At 39.7% G+C, this 22,535-nt stretch overlaps 2 protein-coding genes across 5 annotated transcripts in view; one reads left to right on the top strand and one right to left on the bottom strand.

The window, feature by feature from the left end:
- The window catches only part of RhoGEF64C (Rho guanine nucleotide exchange factor at 64C), a 192,102-nt gene that overhangs the window by 58,540 nt on the left and 111,027 nt on the right, over window positions 1–22,535 (top strand). For 2 of the 4 annotated variants that reach the window (XM_070208342.1, XM_070208341.1), the window contains exon 2: window positions 3,026–3,062. The exons of the other annotated variants lie outside the window; for them this stretch is intronic. The gene's annotated coding sequence lies outside the window, so the exon portion shown is untranslated. The remainder of the gene's footprint in view (window positions 1–3,025; window positions 3,063–22,535) is intronic. 4 annotated transcript variants of the gene reach the window in all.
- On the bottom strand, window positions 3,532–5,206 carry LOC116650835 (uncharacterized). The gene has a single exon (XM_032435624.2). The coding sequence runs from the start codon at window positions 5,143–5,145 to the stop codon at window positions 4,783–4,785; it is 363 nt and encodes a 120-aa protein (XP_032291515.1). The 5' UTR covers window positions 5,146–5,206; the 3' UTR covers window positions 3,532–4,782.

Genomic DNA, 22,535 nt, shown 5'->3' with positions numbered 1-22,535 from the left:
TTTTGTTGTTTTTGTATTGCTGCAAATTTGCTTGTTGCATTCTGCGGCTGTCAACATTTGCTGCCTGTTTGCCGCTCTGTCTGAGTGTCCGTCTGTCTGTCTGCCTGTCTGTCTCTTTCTCTTTTTGCCCCTTTCGCTGTTTGTTGATTGTTTTTTACATTTAATTTTGCATTACTTTTGTTGCGATGTTGCAGTTTTGATTTCTGCTGCCAGCCAGCAAAAAAGGGCATGGTCGCGCCCCCGCCCTCCTTTTTTCGAATGTGTTTTTTATCTGTCGCCTTTGTTTATTCATGCAAAGTTTTGTGTTAGCTTTGTAGTGTGTATGCCTTTTTTTCTTGTCGTTCAGTACTTTCACTGCTCGTTAAAAGCGTGCAACAAATGTTTTTAATGGTCCTAGACGGCCCACCCACAGGGCGGGCAGCTGGCCAAAAATTGTGCTGGCTTTTGGCCAGCGGGTTGCATCTTTCACCTGTCCGTCAAGCACATTATGAACATAATTATGATCATTATATGTTGTTGTTTGATTTCTGGCGCTCAGACGAAAGCGCAAAAATTTTCCTAATGAAGCTGGCAAATGCAACTATGGCCATGCCCAGCTGCTGCTGTTTGACTTTTATGATTTCCATTGCATGGCGTTTATTATGGACAGCAAATAGAAAACACGCCAGCAAAACGAGAAAATCAATAGAAAATCCCCCTCAACTTGCAAGCTGTAAATGAAGTGTGAGCCAGGTGAAGCAGGTGAGCCGGAGGTGTGCCGGGCGTGCTGGTGGGTGAGCTCCCTCCGCTGTTGCAACGCTGATCTACGTGCGTATGCCATAAATCGTAACAATAACAACATGACCACTTGGCCAGACAACTGGCAGACAAACCCGCAGCAGCAGCTGCAAAAGATGGAGCTAAGACATGGACGGTCGATTTCACTTGACAGGCGCGACCACAGTGATACAGAGAGAGGGAGAGAGAGAGAGAGAGAAAGAGAGGGAGGGAGAATCGCTTGGCTTCACTTCTGTCCAAGCAAACATTTCCCTAGACTCGCCGCTGTCCAAGCGCAATGGAAAAATGCCAATTCCACTTCAAGTACAGCCCAGCGAGAATTCTGAAGATTTCAAGTATATAAAGGTTTTCAAAATGCTTAAATTGAGCATGAAACAAGTTTAATTTACTTAAAACAGCCAGACTTTTATTAAGTTCTAAAAACTTAGAAGCATATGCATATTTTGTTTAGGCATAAAATGTCTTTAGCTTGCAGAATTCTTAAATTAAGTTTTGCCTCTCAATCGTGTTATTCGAAATTACTATAACTAAGAATTCCTACCTGCAAAATACTTTTTACCAGAACTTGCATACTTGAATTAAGCGCAAAAAGTCTTTAATTTCTTGCAGTTAGAAATCAAGAAGTCTTAAAACTATAAAATAATCTTCTACTATAAAGTGATGCAAGCCTAAATAAAGCATATTTAGAATTTTAGGCAAAATATATCTTAAATAATTTGAGAAAAAAATACTTTAAGCAACACTGACCAGTGTTTACTATACTTTACTTTACTTTCGGCAATTCAATTTCCAATTGTTGTTGCAACATGAGATATGCGGAGCTGCTCGATGTTATCACTGGGGAGAGCTCCATGTTCCTGGCGAATCTCATTTATTTGTTATTACAACACTCGAGCTACAACACTCGAGACCCTGCCTGAAATATTGTCGCACACACACACACACACCAACACACATACACAATACACAACTCATAAAAAGCCCATTTATAACTGTTAACTTGTACAAAAGTATTTACAGGCGATTTAGCCGCTCACCGAATTACAACCAGCTCACAATTGCAATTGTTTATTTGTGTTTTGTCGCACCACCAAACCCACTCCCCTCTTCCCCTCTCCCATCCACTGAGTGGGTGGTGCTGTGCTGTGGCAACTTCTCTGCCACTTTTGGGAAGCAATCAAATGTGTTTTTGTTGTTGTTTGTACAATGTTGTTTGTGTTTTTGTTTGTTAGCCTTTATTGTTGCTATTATTACAATTGTTGTTGTATTTGTTATTGTTGTTTAGTGGCCAACACAGCTGCTGCTGACACGCACAAAAATTTCCAATGCACAAAAACTCAAGTGCGAAAAATACGAGATATATATAATACAAATGTGTGTTTGTACGTTCATTTATATAAATGTATTTATGTACTCTATCATAGCGAGAAAAACGGGCTGCCTTTGTTCTATGGCTGAATAAGTTTCGTCATCAGCAGGCGGACTGAGCTGTTAACTGACACTCGGTCACGGGCACAGTCAGGTGCCAACGGGCTACAGTAGACACTCCAAATAAAAACTCATGTGTGGTGGACGCAGATTAGAAAGGCACAAATAAACATAGCCTAATTGCTTCAAAACAAGAGTCACAGCCAACGATTCTGATATTAAAATGACTGTAACTTTGTTGGGAAAGGTAGGGACGTACCACAAAAAAAAAAAACTCTAGAGCTTTTTAACATTTACTTTGAGGCCTTTTGGAAATTGCCTAGAAAGGTAGCAGCAGCTGTCAGACTTTCACATCTCTTTAATCTCTTTTCTTTTTGGAAAAAACTTGAAGTTTGTTTGCGAAAATGCAAGCTGCAAGTCAGAAAGAGACAGCGAACACTCGTGAGAATCGCATAGAGAGACGGCCGTTCACCGCAGCCAAATGTCACGTTGTGTGTGTGTGTGTGTGTATTTGTTTATTTTAGACTTGCAATGATTACAAAAAAAACAAAAAAAAAATATAAAAAACAATATTATTTGCATTATGTTTTATCTGCTGTCGCACAGGTCGTGCAGCATTTTTTTATACACACACATATATTTATAGGTGTGGAGTTTTGAAAGCGCATTTTGAAAGCATTAAATTGATGTCACCCTGTTGGCCATTGTTGACTTTTATGCGTTTGGCGTTGTCAGCGCAATATTCCATATTGATTTTGGTTTTAAATAATAAACTATAGTTTTATTCTATTGTTATTTTTTCTTTTCTCTCTCTTTCTAGCATTGCGGACTGCGCCTAGAGTCCAGACGATCGATAGGTAAGTGAAACAAAGTATTTAGTTTTTTGTTAGTTGGATTTTTTTTTTTTTATATCCTGTGTTTTGTTGTCCTCTCTGCTGCTTATTAAAATGTTGGCAGGCACTTTAAAAATGGAAAACCGCATGCACACACGCTGCAGCAGCATATGGTTTTTTTCTTTCTCCAGAATTGGGACAACAAGACGCATAAATAACCAACATGCCAACAGATAGATAGAGAGTATATGGCACAATAAACAAGAAAAACGAAGCGAAAACTCAGGAAAGCTCAGAAAACTGCAGCCAGCACTTAGAATAGCAAACAAACAGGCGACAGAGACAAAGTCTGAGGAGAGATTAGATGGGCAGCGGCAGGGGCAGGCTAAGGGTATTGCAGCTAAATACAAATGCGACTGTGTCAAGATGAGACGCAAAGCGATGCTACCCCTCCATATACCCCCTTCCAATAGCCCCTTGCTATTGGCATTGGGCAAAAAGAAAGCGCCGCAACGCCTGGCAAAACAGTTACCGGTTCTCAGACAGATGGACAGGTTTACTTTTCCGTTGGGTACGCTAACCGTGCGAGTGTGTGTGTGTGTGACAAATCAAGCGAGAAAAAAGCCCGTGCGAGAACCGCGCGAAACGTCAATGGCCAGCAGAGCAGCTGGAATTGCCGACTAACCAACTGCTACCACAAAGAAGTAGTCGCTAGAGATGGGAGCGTGACGCATTCTTACAGGCAGTTCAAGCTCAAAGGAACTATCGAACGATAGGGGAACAAAGAATCGCAAAAGAACTTATATAGAAACAAGCCGATTAAATAGTTAAGCTCAGAGTAGAACTAGAAAAGAATTACTAAAGAGCCCCTAAAGAACTAGTGGAGAAGCAAGTCAATGAATCACAAAATAAAACTACAAAAAATCATGGGGAAATCATGGGGCAAAAAGTTTTAAAAAAAATAGTACAGAAACAAGACACAAAATGACAACAAAAAACTACATAAAAATCATAAGGGAACTGCTAAAAAAGCTCTAAAGAACTACTTTAGAAACTAGTCTCAAAATTAAGATTGAACCAACAGCTAGGCTTATGAATGTATACAACTAGGCGCACGAACCGAACCTCAAGACAAGGAACTAGTTGGAAGCGTTAACCTAATATATTATATATATATTAATGACATGATCTGATAAAAAAATATATAATATATTTTATAGAACCCGAAGGAAACTAGTTCCTTTTTAATCAATTATACATGTGCTTCAATTTAAATTCAATTCAAATTTGTCTTAAATAACTAATCTTGGGTTTATTTAGCTAATATTTCTGTTCGTGTCACGAGACGCTTGTGCGTGTCACGCGACACTTGCAACTCCGATGCACGCTGCGTAATGGCTACAGGAAATTGAAAAACTTGCCAGTTGCGGCTCTTTTTGTCGTTGTTGTTGTTGTTGTTGTTGTTGTGGTCTTGTTTGGTTGCTGTTGTTGCATTTTCTTAGCGTTTGGCCCTGTCAGCTCGGCGTTTGCCGAAAAACTCCCCTCGGCACCGAGTTTAGACAGTGTCAGAAGCCAAGCACTTGGCTGGTTTTTCGTTCACACCAAACGAGCGTCTATCCCAGAAGCAAAAGCAACAGCAGCAGCAGCAGCTCTTTGATGATTTATGCGCCTTTATTGCTTATCGCTTAAACTTGAACTTAAACTAAAAGTGCTTAAAGTCCCGGACGGGACTAACTAATCTATCTTAAACGGGGCGCGCCGTGTTCTGGCACGTCTCATGCCGGCGCCTGTCGAGCTGTCGCTGCCTGAGCTGCTGCTGCTTCAGCTGCTGCTGTTGCATGTTGTGCTCCAATATATCTCGATATTCGCGCTCACGATTTAGTGCACTCCACTGCTGATAGTCGGGCTCCTCCAGCTGCCACTGGCAGCGTTCCAGCCAGATCAGCTCATTTGTCAGCCGCAGCTTGGTGCTGGCGATGCGCATCAGGCGACGGCAGCGCCTTGGGCGCCCCAGCTCCTGCCGATGCATATACAGCGCATAGCCAATGGACTCCATAATCCTTTCTGCACAGTCTGATATGTTTGTGTCTGCGTCTGTCTGCCACATGATGCGCTTCCTTTGCGTGTCTCTGGCCAAATGATGCAATCTCTGCCCTGGCGCCCCCAATTTAAACACTAGCAGGTAGATTGGCCAACGGCCTCTCAGGATTTGGCCATTAATGGCGCACGTGTTCGCATATGCGTAACTCCGATCAGGTAGCAGATTGTTTTAATCAAATGAGAACAGGTCAAATTGTGTTTGCATGCGAAAAAAAACCGGTATATATTGAATATATTCTTTTTTAAGCTGAGGTCGGCAAGGATAAGGCACAGAAATTTAAGTACAAATATCACGTAGACAAAGGAGATTTGTTTCCTTAAGAGTGAAATTCAGAGATGAATGTAGAAATATTGAAATATAGAACTAGACATTATTTTATAGCCGAAGTTGGAATGGAAAAATATAAGGAAAATACTATTTCAATATCACAAATGCATCTCCAGACGATTTATTAATTTAAGCTTTAACTCAACTGGAATGGCAGTAAGAAATATATAAAGATATAAACAAATATTTAAATACACAACTTTAACGCTAAAGAGAAGGATGGGAAATTGTGGAAATACGTTTAAAATATAGGCGGAGTTCTCGAAAAGAATTCCTATTCAGTTTAGTTTGAAATGGGCCCAATTTCTTTTCCGGGTTGTATTTGTATCTTGCCAATGTTAATTTCTGCATAGGCATAGCATTTTTATGGAACATTTCCTGCTGTGTCTTGAACTCTCTAGAACAAGGCTAAGAGATACATGCGTCTAATTGGCTGGACAGTCAAGTTTATGCCTCTATTTCGTCTGGCTCAACTCTTAAACCTTTATAATCTAATCACATCCTCCGCTGCTTACAATGCACACATACAAATCTATGGCTAGCGGGAAAAACTAACGCTCTTTGGATACGTTTTTTTTTTCAGTGAAAATGGGTAGAAAGGGTAGCGTGGCTTTGTGCAAGGTTATGTTACAGGCAGAAAGCAGCTGCGACTCAACTAATTATACTATATATATTTTTTAAGGGAGGTTGAGCTAAAAAAGTGAGATCCAATATACATACGTATTCCCCTTTCCAATACTCGAAAAAAGTTTATAACTTTGTAAAGATCGACTCAAATTTTGAAATTATTGATATTGAGATATTTTTTTGGAATCTACAAGAGCAACAGACTTGGAAATCAAATAGCATGTTCTCTAAAGAAGTTTTGTCGATACTCCTCACATTTTGATAACATCGATAGTGAGCAATGTTTTTCTAAGCCTAACTCGAGAAGAATGAGAGCTAGATACATTTAACATGGTATCCACGTTCTCGTATAGTGCAGACAGAATATTACACTTTTTGAATGCCGTTCCGAGTGTCTTCTCAAAATTGGAAAACCGTATTTCCTTAAAGCAGAAGACATGTAAGCTTATATAGGATAGTTTTCGAGTGCTTGAAGCGAACAGTTCAGGGTATCTCTTAGTCGCACACTCCCAACTAGAGCCCTCTAACTTGCTTTTTTCTCGTTGTCCCGCGAGATGCGACGCTGCTGCTGCTGTTGTTGCTGCTGCTGTTGCAGTTGCAAATGCGCTTTGCATGTTGCTGCTAATTGGCAACAGTTGTCGATGGCAGAGTTTTCTTGCTTTTGGTTCTAGCCTCGTTTTCGTTTGGTTGCGTTACGTTTTGGACGTGGATTGCATGATTAATGAAAGCCGTTATGCTTTTACGAGCAGCGGGGCGAGTCTTCGCCACAGCTGCCATGTAATTTGAGCGCATGCGCCGCTGCCTCTGCCGCAGTCGCAGTCGCCGCTCAGGTCTGAGCCTGAGCTGTCGGGTCTATTGCATAAGTCGGCGCTGCTGGCAGCACCGCCATAAAACTGCGCGCAAGAAACAATAAAACACCAGCAAATTAGAAATTACCTTTTATGTGCGATGCGAGGGAAACAAACACACGCACAGGCAAAAAAAAAATGGTAACAAATTTACACACAATGAGCGCTTGGCCAAGCGGCAGGCCCCGAGCCACTTCAAGAGCTTGGAGGCCTTCTGGTAGTGCGTGCATTACGTCAGCAGCAGACGCCTCATTAAGGTAAATCGGAACTATATACCATATGCACATATATATCTGCCCTATGTGAGGCGGAAATTAAGGCGTTCCCAATGGGCGCTCGCCGTGCACAGCTACAGAGATGCAGAGATACAGATACAAATGTATCTGCACGCTTGTTTTGCATGTTGAGCGATTTCCATTTATTGCCATTGTATCTGCTCGTGCTAATTAACCCACGGGCAGAGAGTGTGAAGTGTGGTCATAAATATAAAAATTTAAGAGGGAAGAGTGGAAAAAATGGATTCCGTTTTATCCAAATAAATACGAAAAACTTGTACTTTTACAGTCAGCTGATGCTCAGAACTTTGTCAGCTGCTGTTGCATTACAATTTTATATCCGACAATACGCAAAAATATAACCGACAGCAACTCCTCGCCACACACTCCTCCTCCGGCTAAGCGAGAAAAACTTTCGGGGTCTGGCACGAAAAATTGTATTTTTGAAAACATAACAGAATATTGCAGCTACAAAACTACATGGAACAACAAAATATGCAGCAGAGCCCAACAACTCCATAAAACTGGCCACATCAAAATGCACATAAATAATAAAAATAACCAAGCGAAGGACCAGCAACAGGAACCGACACAAAAACAAAACAAAATACAGCCCAACCGAACGCTTCAGAATGGAGCATCATTATCATCATCATCATCATCATACAAAGCCGGGCACATTTTTCGGCACAGGGCTTTTGTTTCGACAGCTCTCCAGCAAAAAGAAAAAAAAAGAGACTGTTAATAATAGAAAGGGAGAAATTATGAAATTAATTTCCAAATTTTAATTATGCAACAGTGGCTGCAACATGTAAATTGAACAGAATATCAAAAGTTGGCAACAGATAACAGACAGAAGCTGCAGCTATGTGTGGGCTCTGTGGACATAGTTTGTACTCTAGTAGAGCGTGCTATAATGTTGTGAAGAAATGTTTAGCGTTTAGAAGGATACAACTCCGAATCTTCTAGGTATATACTTATATTCCTGATCAGCAATAATATACAGATTGATGTTAGTCCAACAGACTCAAAATTTTTAACATATACGCTCCTAGTGTGTGATCGTCTAGATCGTCTCTCTCGATAGCTCACCCTGGTCGATAAGAATCGATATTGAAATACTATTCTATGAGCATGTATAGCAGCCAGGACTTATGAGAGACTAGAGACTTCAAATGGTGTAGTTGATGCAGAAAAGATAAACATAATTTTGATTAATGGATAACTCGCCCCGAATGATAAGAATCGATATCAAAATACTTTTTTAAGAGCATAAGAGCAAAAGACATGTTAGATATTGAATTACATGGGATATTTTAGAGTATACACAGATCAACAATGTTTCACTTATTCGTATATCTCGCAGGGGATACATCCGGAAAATAAAAACAAGGAATTTAAAGAAGAATACATTTGAATACATTTTGATGCCATTTTGATACCCTTACAACGTCGTAACATTTATATAACATTTATTATAAGCAGCGAAGAAATAAAACATATTAAAGAAGAAGCATAGTCTCGGCTCTTGTTGCAGTGTAGCTGCCAGTTGGATACTTCCTCACATCGATATATTCCTTTTTTTGAGCTCAGCTTCTGTTTCATTTTTAGCTTCAGTTCTAGTTGAGAGTCCGCCGCAGTTGCTGTCATTAAAATGTGCGCACGCACACTGTAAAACCTGGTTAGGCACTCACACACACACACACTCGCACACACACATCTACCAACTCATGCGTGCCGTAGGAATCTATGTGAATGGCTTGACCACCGCTGCTCAACTCTGATTAGAGTTAAGCCCTAAATTAGTTGCCGCTGTTGGGCATTGGCTAGCGACCTTTTGGGCCCAAAGCCAACGTTGAGCACCTTTTGTTGCGCGGCATAATAATAAAGTCATGAAGTTCGCAACACACACACACAGATGGAGAATTATAAGACCACGAATCGTAAATTCTTAATTAGCATGTCGAGATGTCTTGATTTGGTGTCTGACACGAAGCAGATTTTTATGATTAGCATTGATATACGAATTCGAATTTATCTAATCTGATCTACATACTAACAGTTTCTGCTATATAGAGTCCAGTTCTCGCCAGATATTAATCTTAATACTTATAATTAATTGACAATAATTATAAAAAATAATCGTTTTGTCAAAAAAAAATGTTCGATTGATAGTTCCTATTGCAACTTTATGATATAGAATTATTAATGCTGATACAAGCTTATAACTTGGTGCCATGGAAAATATTGTCTACATATAAGGAGATGTGAAGATATACTGAAAAACTGGCTGATTTTTCATGCTTTAACTCAGTTAATGACCATTAATTCCTATCGTCCTACTCTGATATTATTGGCTATTATTGGTATTGGGAATATGTATTTATGTATTATTTGAGCTCTCGGAGATGTCTCCTTCAACAATAACAACCTAAGCAAATTTACAAACACACTTAAAGATAGTTTGTAATAATAATACCCTATTCCAAATGCTTTAAGGGCATTTAACATTCGGTTAATTACCCAATGTCGGCTTTCACATTGTGCCCGCACGCAGTGGCTGTTGGCCAAAGGGGCCAATATTAATGTTCCACACGCTCTTGAAACAATCCAAGTGTTAATCGTTCTGATTCGGCCAGCTGACAGGCGAACAAACATGATAACAACAACAACAACAACAACAGAAGCAACATCAGCAACAACAGCAACAACGGCGACAACAGTTTCTGATTCAAGGGAAATGGGAAATAACAATACAATAAGTTGGGCTCTGCAACTTATTAGCGCACAGTTTAATAGGCTCAATTAATGTCAACTGCGTCGCTGAAGCTGCCTTCGGGCCAAGTGAAATTGTTGGATGTTGTTGCTGTTGTTGTTTTTGTTTTTCATTTGGCCAAGACGAGAGGAAAGTTTTTGGCCATTGATTGGCGCGCTTCGCTGCATGCGAACAAAGCGCGGCAAAAACTTTGCGAATTCGAACATTTGTCGGGAAATGCATAAAAAATAATTAACAAGCCTTGGCTGGCTCAGCTGAAACTGAAGAATTATTAGAAAAATAAGCAAGAAAATCAACAGCATCAGAATTTTTAATTGGCTGCCCGTGCAGATTTTGCCAGTAAAGATTCAAGTCAACGTCAGCAGCGCTGACTGTTATACCCTAAGCGCATTCAAAGTGCGTAAAAGGGTTAGATTAGTTCTTATGTGAATTTATGTGACAGGCTGCAGATACTTTATCTTCGTACTATTAGGCTCGATATTTTCTTGACTGAGACAAAGTTTTGAGATGATTTAACCACATACAACTGTTCATCTCCCTGTCTGAAGGTCTATCCCTGTCTATCCGTCAGTCTGAGAGCGTCAATCTCAGAAAATACCGCGGCTAGACATCAATTATTTATATCCCTATAAGTCTATCATGGTTTCATGCCCTCCTATTTCTAATATACAAATAAATCGAAATTGAGAAACATGGTTTTAAGCATTGCTCGATTATCTTTAAAGTTCGATACACCAAACTTAATATGTAGTTGTTAACATAATATATACAGATTAATAGATTTGGACACCTCTCTTTCTATTCTCATAAGAAAAATAAAACTCGTTTTTGTAGGTAGTGCCCATAGACTAAAACCTGCAAATTTTATAAGAATCGGTCAATAAAGACCGAAGTTATTTGAGAATGCATTTTTAAATGAAAGAAGAAGCATGAGCTCATATGTATAGACAGAAGGTATGACAGAAGCTAAAGGAACTCTAAATGGCAGCACGGCGCAGAGTACAGGGTATCTCCTAGTCGGTCACTGCCGTGCATTCCCACATGATATTGTTATCGTTGTTGTTGCTGTTGGCGTTAGCGTTGGCGTCTCTCGCACATTTAAGCCTAATTAACTTTCTACTTAGTGCTCAGTTTTCTTGTACTGAATGAATCTTTAGCAGTGCAGTCTCTTCGCTGTGTGTGGGTGTGTGTAAGTGTGTGTGCATTTTGCATTGTTTGTTTGTTCTTGTTGCCTCGTTGTTTGTCTCGTTGTTGCAGTTGTTGTTGTCGCTTAGCACTGCGTCAACTTCTAATTTCATTTGAAGCCTTCGCGTCCGCTTTGATGCCACGGCCAAGCGTTGAATTCTGCTTTGAAAAGCGTCAGCAGCCAGCAAGGTGAAAAGTAGGTGAATGTTAAGCAGTCGACGGCAACAGCAACAACAATGTTGGTCTAGGGCTCGCAAAAACAAAAGAAAAACGACACTAACAACAGCTCGAACAATGACGAAGAGTAAACAACATTTAGCGCAAATGCTGAAACAACGCACACACAAAAAAAAAGGGTTACACAGCAGCAACAGCAACAACAACAACAACACAGCAACAACTTTAAGAGTCGCCAAAAACAAAAGACAAACAAAACAAGCATATCAACTTGAAATGTTACGACCCCTTCTCTGAAAGTCCCCTATTCTAAGTATTGTTGTCGATGTTGCTGCTGTTGTTGCTGTTGTTGTTGCTGTTGTTGCTGTTGCTGCTGCTGCTGATGGCGCTGATAAGTTGGCTGAATGTAAAGTCCATTGCTTTAGCCTTTGCTTTAGTCGCCTTCGTTTTCAGCTTCTACTTCGCCCTCACCGGAAGTGCATATTAAGCGTTTTTAATTTCCAGTTTTGCACAACTTCAAAACTGTTTGCTGAGCAGCAGCAACAATAACAACAGCAACACCAACAACAGCAACACAAAACAAACTGGCGCGAGTTCCAAGTGCTGAATAGTGTTGCCCCTTTTGCAACACATTCTCCATTTTTTTACGAATCTGTATATATTTAATAGTGTATTGTAAAAGGATTTTAGTTAAGTTCTGGGATTGATTTTTCTAAGTCTATATTTCAACCCGAAACCTTTAAAACCTTGCCCAGCCCTTGCTAGCGTTTAGTCTGCGTCTCGGTTCAGTTTTCAATTAAAGTCCAATGTTAAAACAATTTGTAAAAAGTCAAAAGTTTTCGCCTTTAAGAACTTTTACACAGCTTTCACGGAGTGTGCTGTAGAGATTTTTAATGCTGGCAGCTCTTTGAGCTTTAAAAGGAAATACAGCTCTTCAAAATTTTAAATTCGACTTAGTTATAGTGGATAAAAAAGTAAGAGTATGTATGGTGTCTGCTAGCTTGATTTAAAATAGAGTTATTCTGACTCCAAGTTTGGCACAAGCCGCTTCCTTTAGGGTCAAAGGTAAACAGCAGGGTAAGAGGACTTTCGGCAAATCGAACTCCAAGTCGGAAAAGAAGGTTAAGGCTCTTATGACAAACGTCGATTGGAAACGCAGTTATATCTCTACAAAAGGTTTAGTCTTATTACATATTTGTGTGGGCTATGTGCATGAGCGTCAAACTAGCAAGTGGAAGGTCGCCGGCTCAAATTATGCACATGTATTTTTTTTTTTTGGTTTCAACAACATCAAAGAGCGCAGTCGTGTAACACGTGCAGACGAAATATATCGATGAAAACCAAAAATGTGATGAAAAAACCCCGGACCACGTCCCAGCCAAATAAATAATTATCACATGGAAAGGTCGAGAGGTCAGGAAATTAAACATTAGATGAAAGTTTAAGCAAAATAGTGTTTGGATTTTTGTCTTGAATCAAAACCGCGGACGTTGAGCTAGCCAAACAAATATTTGTAATATGGAAAGGTCGTCAAATCCAGCATTTAATATATATTTGTACATTTAATGACTTAGCTCATTTTCTTTAGTAACAAAACCTCAGATTTTTTCTCTAACGTTTCTTTTATGTCACGCCTAGCACAATTCATCGTCTTGTTCTCACGCGCTCATCGCTAAGGCGCCTCGAATTTGCGCTAACAAAGGCTGACAATGAACACGATTTGTGGCGTTTTTTACGCGCTTGTTGCAGCCAAAAAAAAAAAAGCAACAAAATAAAAAAAAACGAATAAAGCCAACACGCTCAAAGAAAACCCATGACAATTCATGTGACATTAGCACCTATTTTTTCTGTGATCTTTACGAATGTTCAGCCTTTTCGCAATGTTCGTTTCGTGTTTTGCGGCTTTTGTCTGCGTTTCGTTTCCTGTTTGTCAGTTCCCAGTTGTTGTTGCTGTTATTTAGCTTTTCTACCCCTCATTCTTCTTCACGTTGTTAGCGAGTTTTTCATGTGAGAGAATTTAATGTCAGCTTCTGTTGATTGTATTTTATTTGATTTTTGTTTGAATGCAGCTCGTAATTTGCTTTTACCTAATGACGGGGCTATCAGAATTTAATTACAATTTTCGTGGCCCTGCCTGCTGCAATTTCGGCTTTGACATTAATCATCCGCTATTTTGTGCTGGCCGTGAAGTGTTAATGATGAACTGCCAGTTGCCAGTTGGCTGGGGCTAAAAAAAACTAACTGCATTTGGCCGGCACAAAATAAATATTCATCTAGTGCATTTGCCGCACGAACGATAAATTTTCCAATTTTAACGATTCGCTGAAAATGTCACACAGATTACGTGACTTTGATGCGATTGACATAGTTGCGAGATTTATGCGTGAGCTGCAGTGAAAACCAGGCCCAGACCCGCGCCCTGACCCAGGCCCAGGCCCTGGACCCTAGACCATGCCACAGCACGAACGTGCGTTGCCAGCAATTAGAAAAGCGACATCAGCAGCCGCAGCAACAGCAACAACAACAACTACAACTACAACAACAGCAGCAACAACAACAACAACTACAGGTAGACAGCGGCGCCCACAACGACAGCTAATTTAAATGCCGCGTGTTTGCCCAGACCCAGACAGTTGGTCGCACTGGTCGCCGCTTCGAGTGAAAGATCACGACCAAAAAGTTGGCTGCGTTGCCAGCAACAACAGCAACAACAACAACAAAAACGACCAACTTAACGACGATGTTGGAGGCGGCACATGAAAGTTAACGGCGTCGGCAAAAATTGTTTGTCGCATTATTACTTATACCCTGTATCAAAAATGGACAAAAAGAAAAAGATATCTTGCCCAAAAAAATTCAGAATTAGTTTTGCGTCTAAAATTAATGATTTTTTAACAAGTTCTCATACCAATTGATCAGGGTTTCCTCTACTCTGTTAACAAAAAATATATATAATTATTGAAAACCTAGAATATAGGTAGGTTTATTTGAATTGATTGCTAGTATTCAAATATAAATGAGACATATCTCGAGGGAGGTACTTCTGAGCTGTTTTTCTACCTTCAAAATGTGGCCAGAGCACAAAAACGGACAAGTTTAGTTTCCAAATACTTTTCCCACACTTTCAACTCTCATGACTGCCCAGAAAAAACCTATTTTCACGTTAAGCTCATGTTTTGCGTGTTTTGTTTTTTGATTTGTTTACATTTATAAAATTTGATTTTTAGGGGGTATCTTCTTGTCTGTCATTGCCTAATTGAGCATTCTAACTTGTTTATTAACTTTAAGTGCAGTGAAAAAGGAAAGCGAAAACGAAAACGACACTGAAGAAATCAAAAGCGAAAATGGGCTCGGCGCGTGGCGAGAATTCTTGACGTAGAAGTTCTTCTTCAAATAAAAATAAAGAAGAAAAAGGGTTGTGCATATTTGAGCCGGATTGAAAAATTTGTATTTGACAATGGCGGAGAATTTAATATTTGCAGATAAGTGAACAGGGCGCAGATTACCGGAATGATTGAAGTGCCAGGTTAAGGTGAATTCAAGCAGCGAATTTTCCATTTTCCACTTGCCGTTTTCCATTTTTCAATATCAATATGGACACTTGGCTACGCAGGCTAACTTTTTGACATCTCTATTTGTATTCCATTTCGCTTTCAATTTGTCGTTTGGGCACTTTTCTAATTTCCCCTCAAAAGAATTGCAAATGTTAGGCATACCCCCCGCCTACCCCCCAGTCATCCAGCTGCAATGTTGTTTGCCCTGGCGATTATTTTGTCAACTTCAGCTGCAACTGGGGCTGCATTTGCATTGCATTTGCGTTCGCAGCAGCTGCAGCCACGCCCCCCAGAAACCCTGCCGTCCCATTACCAAATGTTTTAATGTGCGGCTCAGCCGTTTGCAACATTCTTTCCCCCGCTTGTGCATTCATTCATTCACTCATTCAGTCGCTTATTCAGACACTCATACAACTTTAATTCATGCAAACTGCCGACGTCGTCGCAGATCATGAATGCATTGCCTGTGAAAATAAGTGTGTGGGGGGCTGGGAAAATTGTGAAAAAAACGAAAATGAAAAATCGTAAATAAGAGCGCAAAGGCTGCAAATAAAACACGGCTCTCACACACACACACATGCTGAGGGCGACGCCTTTGACTGGCTTTGCTAGCATGGGCACATTGAGACCCAGGCCCAGACAAGTAGGCACCCCTCTCACAGTCCTCGTCTCAGACCTAGACACAAACATATCCTTCTGCTCTGGCATTTTTCTGCACAATTTATGTCTTTTAATGGAAATTAAAAAGAGAGTAAAATCAAAATAAAAAAGCGTTCAACACGCTAATAACTTTTAAGAGCAAATGTGCAACTGCCTGCTAGCCAGACCTTGCCACATAACACACTATATATAGAAAAAAAAATATATATATATGCACATAGATATCATATGCCATAAGTAACTGGGCCCCCATCACAAGTGCGGCATTTTACTTTTGCCGCTTACGAAATTAGTTGTCCAGGGCGTAACGTTATGTGGAGCTGCTTTTTGTACACGTGTTGGGGCTATTTGTAAAGCTAAAAACTACGGAAAGACATACGGCCCGAGAAAATTTGCCTTTTTGCCTGCCTAATTATATATTATTGGCTAAGGCCCGAGCAACAGCAGCAACACGTTAAAAGTAAAAGTGAGCCAGTTGAAACTGCACGACTTGCCGATTCCCTGTAGCCAGCTGCTGTGATAAAATGAATAGAAAGCTAAACATCATGAAAATTGGAAGAGATTTGACCGAGTTATGGTTATGGGAAATTAAGACCCATGTCCATATACGAATCTTGGGGTAAGATTTTGACATGAATTTCGACTAAAAAATCGTTGTTCAGATTTGAATGCCAAATAAATATAGAGGGAAATCCATGAAGAAAAAGACAAACCTCATGAAAATCGGATGAGATTTGACCGAGTTATGGGGGTGGGAAATTTTGACCCATGTCTATATACATATCTTGTAAGATTTGGACATGAATTTCGACAAAAAAATCGTTGTTCAGGTTTGAATGCCAGATAAATATAGAGGGAAATCCATGAAGAAAAAGACAAACCTCATGAAAATCGGATGAGATTTGACCGAGTTATGGGGGTGGGAAATTTTGACCAATGTCTCTTCACGAATCTTGGGGTAAGATTTTGACATGAATTTCGACAAAAAAATCGTTGTTCAGGTTTGAATGCCAGATAAATATAGAGGGAAATCCATGAAGAAAAAGACAAACCTCATGAAAATCGGATGAGATTTGACCGAGTTATGGGGCTGGGAAAATCTGACCCATGATATACGTATTTTGTAAGATTTGAACATGAATTTCGACAAAAAAATCGTTGTTCAGGTTTGAATGCCAGATAAATATAGAGGGAAATCCATGAAGAAAAAGACAAACCTCATGAAAATCGGATGAGATTTGACCGAGTAATGGGGGTGGAAATTTTGACCCATGTCTCTTCACGAATCTTGGGGTAAGATTTGGACATGAATTTCGACAAAAAATCGTTGTTCAGATTTGAATGCCAGATAAATATAGATGGAAATCCATGAAGAAAAAGACAAACCTCATGAAAATCTGATGAGATTTGACCGAGCTATGGGGGTGGGAAATTTTGACCCATGTCTCTTCACGAATCTTGGGGTAAGATTCGGACATGAATTTCGACTAAAAAATCGTTGTTCAGATTTCAATGCCAGATAAATATAGAGGGAAATCCATGAAGAAAAAGACAAACCTCATGAAAATCGGATGAGATTTGACCGAGTTATGGGGGTGGGAAATTTTGACCCATGTCTCTTCACGAATCTTGGGGTAAGATGTGGACATGAATTTCGACTAAAAAAGCGTTGTTCAGATTTGAATGCCAGATTAATATAGAGGGAAAACCATGAAGAAAAAGACAAACCTCATGAATATCGGATGAGATTTGACCGAGTAATGGGGGTGGAAAATTTTGACCCATGTCTCTTCACGAATCTTGGGGTAAGATTTGGACATGAATTTCGACAAAAAAAATCGTTGTTCAGGTTTGAATGCCAGATAAACATAGAGGGAAATCCATGAAGAAAAAGACAAACCTCATGAAAATCGGATGAGATTTGACCGAGTTATGGGGGTGGGAAATTTTGACCCATGTCTCTTCACGAATCTTTGGGTAAGATTTGGACATGAATTTCGACTAAAAAATCGTTGTTCAGATTTCAATGCCAGATTAATATAGAGGGAAAACCATGAAGAAAAAGACAAACCTCATGAAAATCGGATGAGATTTGACCGAGTTATGGGGGTGGAAAATTTTGACACATGTCTGTTCACGAATCTTTGGGTAAGATTTGGACATGAATTTCGACAAAAAAATCGTTGTTCAGATTTGAATGCCAGATAAATATAGAGGGAAATCCATGAAGAAAAAGACAAACCTCATGAAAATCGGATGAGATTTGACCGAGTTATGGGGGTGGGAAATTTTGACCCATGTCTCTTCACGAATCTTGGGGTAAGATTTGGACATAAATTTCGACAAAAAAATCGTTGTTCAGGTTTGAATGCCAGATAAATATAGAGGGAAATCCATGAAGAAAAAGACAAACCTCATGAAAATCGGATGAGATTTGACCGAGTTATGGGGGTGGGAAATTTTGACCCATGTCTCTTCACGAATCTTGGGGTAAGATTTGAACATGAATTTCGACTAAAAAATCGTTGTTCAGATTTCAATGCCAGATTAATATAGAGGGAAAACCATGAAGAAAAAGACAAACCTCATGAAATCGGATGAGATTTGACCGAGTTATGGGGGTGGAAAATTTTGACCCATGTCTCTTCACGAATCTTTGGGTAAGATTTGGACATGAATTTCGACAAAAAAATCGTTGTTCAGATTTGAATGCCAGATAAATAAATAGGGAAATCCATGAAGAAAAAGACAAACCTCATGAAAATCGGATGAGATTTGACCGAGTTATGGGGGTGGGAAATTTTGACCCATGTCTCTTCACGAATCTTGGGGTAAGATGTGGACATGAATTTCGACTAAAAAATCGTTGTTCAGGTTTGAATGCCAGATAAATAAAGAGGGAAATCCATGAAGAAAAAGACAAACCTCATGAAAATCGGATGAGATTTGACCGAGTTATGGGGGTGGGAAATTTTGACCCATGTCTCTTCACGAATCTTGGGGTAAGATGTGGACATGAATTTCGACTAAAAAATCGTTGTTCAGGTTTGAATGCCAGATAAATAAAGAGGGAAATCCATGAAGAAAAAGACAAACCTCATGAAAATCGGATGAGATTTGACCGAGTTATGGGGGTGGGAAATTTTGACCCATGTCTCTTCACGAATCTTGGGGTAAGATTTGGACATAAATTTCGACAAAAAAATCGTTGTTCAGGTTTGAATGCCAGATAAATATAGAGGGAAATCCATGAAGAAAAAGACAAACCTCATGAAAATCGGATGAGATTTGACCGAGTTATGGGGGTGGGAAATTTTGACCCATGTCTCTTCACGAATCTTGGGGTAAGATTTGAACATGAATTTCGACTAAAAAATCGTTGTTCAGGTTTGAATGCCAGATAAATATAGAGGGAAATCCATGAAGAAAAAGACAAACGTCACGAAAATCGGATGAGATTTGACCGAGTTATGAGGGTGGCAAATTTTGACCCATGTCTATATAGAATTATAGCGGGATCTGCTTAGATTTCATATACCCTAACTAAAATATATCTACAGGGTATCGATATAAATAAAAGCAGTCGTCATGTAGCCAAGAGAAATGTTGCAATTGCCGTCGCTTTCAATGCGATTATGGCCTGATTTATAAATTTCAATTCAAGTTCAAACCTGTCGAATAATTGCCGTATCCTCCAGCCTCTAGTCTCTAGTTCGGCCGCGCAATGGTCAGGCAAAATAATTGCACATTAACCCCGAAATGGCCGGAGAACATTTCGCATTTTATACAAATAGACTCGTCGCATTAAATAGACAACCATTATGATTTATATTTTTATTCGTATTTTTATGACTTGGCTTAATGCATTTAATTGCAAATGGGCACAGCCAAAGCCAAACAACAACAACAACAACAACAAAGCGGATCCATTAACAAAATTAAATCTGAAGACTAAACAAAAGACAGCCCCAAGAATGCGGCCGCAGACCTGCTGGCCATTATTCAAGCCTCAAGTATCAGTTCTTCTGTGAAATTCCATTTAGTTGTAATAAAATGTACTTGAATTGAATTATTTTCATCAATTTCAGTATAAGACAACTTAAGATAAGTCAAAAGCTGCTTTCTAAAGATTTCTCAAATGCAACTTTAAAGCTGCCAAAGTGAGTTTGAGCTATGCTCAAAAAGCCTGGACATCAAGTGTTAGTATGCTCCAAAGGCATGGACTTCGAACTGAACTGTTATAACAATGTCCATATGTCTATCGATCCGTTTCAATGCAATAATTATGTTTGAGGATTAGAGGTTAATGTTGGTGGTAAATGTCAATAGCAGATTATGCCATCGACTCTACCTCCAGCAAGGAAATGTTCTCAGAACGAATCAACAACCACTTGAGAATTATAAGCCATAGGCAGGACTCTTGTCATTTCTTAACAAAAGCTTCTGTTTTTTGCGTAATATCTATATAAAAGCAATTTTTAGATTTGGGGCTCTTAGTTTAACTCGAAAATTGTTAGAGCTGGATAAACTAAACCTGTATGTAAGTTGTATGTAGGCTTCGTATAGCCTACATGGTTAAAGAATATAAGTATTATATTTTAAATGCCCCCTCTAAACTATCTTAAATTGAAGAAACACTAATTTTCTTCAGGTAGACCCTTGCGTCTTGATATTTGCATATTTTGGAATGCCATAGTAAAGACCACAAAGTTTCAATGTAATCGCACCCGAGTAAAAGTAGAACTTATTTCCTATATAAAGGGAGGAACTGAGAAAAGATGAAGCACAGCCGCAGCATTGTATGTAGCATGTGTAACATGCGGCGTGCGTTCGACTGGGTATGTACTAAAGAGGCTAGAATGTGTGTAAGGGCATGTTGGATTGAGGATATCTTCCTGTCGAGTACTACCAACCAGAGTACTCATCAATTGTTGTTATCTGCAGCCGTGTATTGACGCTTATGTCTGGCACAGCATTCGAGCAGCGTTGCGTTCCGTTTTGGCCCAGTACAATGACCAATTGTTGCTTTTGCAAGGCAAAGCGGAAGCCACTCGCAGGCAGCCGAAAGGCAAACAATAATGTGGATCTATTTTCGGGCCATTTGATTGTCTTGGCCAAAGTGCAGTTCACTTCAAAGATAATATCAATGCGATATATGGTATATATTTCTGACATATGACTCGGCACAAATAAAAGCTGACATTGATATTTTGTTGTGTGTGTCTTGGCCATAATTGCGTATCTGTTGCGGCTTATGCACAGTTATTATTAATTACTTATTTTTAACTTTACTATAACATGCAGCTAAAAAGAGATATACAAATAAATAAATAAAAAATAACTGAAATCAAGTCAACTCAATTTAGCCTTGACTCTTGGCTTGGCTTAGAGAGCGGAACGTCTTATTGTTGTCTTGTCTTGTCTTGTCTTGGCCAACGCGCAGCTTTTATTGATTTTGAAAATGCGCCACAATGAACCATAATTGATCACGTTCATGGTCCAATTTGAGCAGCATTTCAGGGGCATGGTAAACAATTTTTATTTTTACATTTTTTGCGCCCTGTCAGAACTTGGCTGCGTTTTGGCCAAAGGCAATTAAACGGAGCACAGCCTGCCTGCCTGTCGCTTGTTTTGCCAGCTTACAGCAGAAGCTGAAGCCTCATCAACGTCGGCAACTTCATCCTGGTCATTGGGGGTGCCTGGGCTTCAACTTGGTCTTAGGTTTCTGTTTCTTCCAGTTTTGCGCTTCAGCTTCCGTGTGCTTGACAAGCCTGGCCCATAAACTAAAAAGTAACACACGAACAGCGAACCGGACCCGGCCCAGCTCAGCTCAGAAAAAAAAGAAGTATATATACATTCATACATATATATATTTGACCTACATCAAGTTTTCAAGCAGCTTGTTTGTGTTTCTTTTTTCTTTTTAGCCAAAGACTGTGTTGACTGTGGCTTCTTCGCCAAGCTCATCATCGTCAACTCAATCATCAGCTCATTCATTATGATGATTGGCCCACGTCTCAACTCATCTCTGCTCGGCCTGGGCCTGTCTCTCCCTCTCTCTCTCTCTCTTCGCTCTCTTATTTTTCTCCCAACCACAACATTTGCGCATATTTGGTCAACTGCATTTTTCTTCTTCTGTTAGCCAAGTAACCTCCCTCTCCCTCTCTTCTCACTCCCCCCCTCTATCTGTCCGTTATTGTTTTCAATTTGGTACAGCATTTTCATTAATTTTTTAGCAGCTTGTGTGTATGTCAGTGTGTCGTGGCCGTGCTCTGACTCTTTGTTGTCGTCTTGGTTTTCGGAACCGCCCACGCATAAATTTTTAAAAGCCGCTTGCAGTCTATCTTGGGCAACGGTCAACGACGTGGCCCAGGTCTACGAGTGACATGGAAGGGGAGGGGGGGGGGGGGGGGGGGGGGAGCGTGGTGTGAGGCTAACTAAGCTACGGCTACGTCACCTTTAAAGGTATCTCTTGCTCAGTCACGCCTCACCTGGCCACGCAGTGGCTCGCACATCTCTTTAAGCTGATTCATAAAAATTTGAATTTATTTGCCATGATTTGTGCCGAGGGTATTACAAGTTGGACGTTAAGTGTGTAACGCTTAGAAGGAAATATCTTCGATTATATTAGGTATATATGTGATTGATTTGTAAACAGGGAAATATAGCCTTCAGATAGTAGTTTTCAGACATTGCGAATTCGCAGAATGTAATTCATATATCATATAGGTATAGGAACAATCAATCAACTCCATTGTTATCAAAATATTCCCTTCTTTCTATTCTATCTGCTTAAGGTACATCTCATCAATGTAAAACTAGTAGATATTAAGCCTTATTGGAATCAAGATATCTTCAACAATTCCAAATTCTTCAGCCATATCTTTTAGTCCACAAACTAACTGATTAAAAGAGTATTTGATTTCAGCTTATTCTCTCTTTTTTGTACTCTCTTCTTTTGCATTTG

Source organism: Drosophila virilis, chromosome 3, assembly GCF_030788295.1.
Source record: "Drosophila virilis strain 15010-1051.87 chromosome 3, Dvir_AGI_RSII-ME, whole genome shotgun sequence".
In the NCBI taxonomy this organism is placed as follows: domain Eukaryota; kingdom Metazoa; phylum Arthropoda; class Insecta; order Diptera; family Drosophilidae; genus Drosophila; species Drosophila virilis.
Note: the sequence above shows the minus strand (reverse complement) of the source record. Positions and strands in the feature narration are given on the sequence as shown.

Excerpts from the sequence above, each read along its gene's own strand:
- LOC116650835 (XM_032435624.2), bottom strand. The coding sequence starts at position 5,145 with ATGTGGCAGACAGACGCAGACACAAACATATCAGACTGTGCAGAAAGG.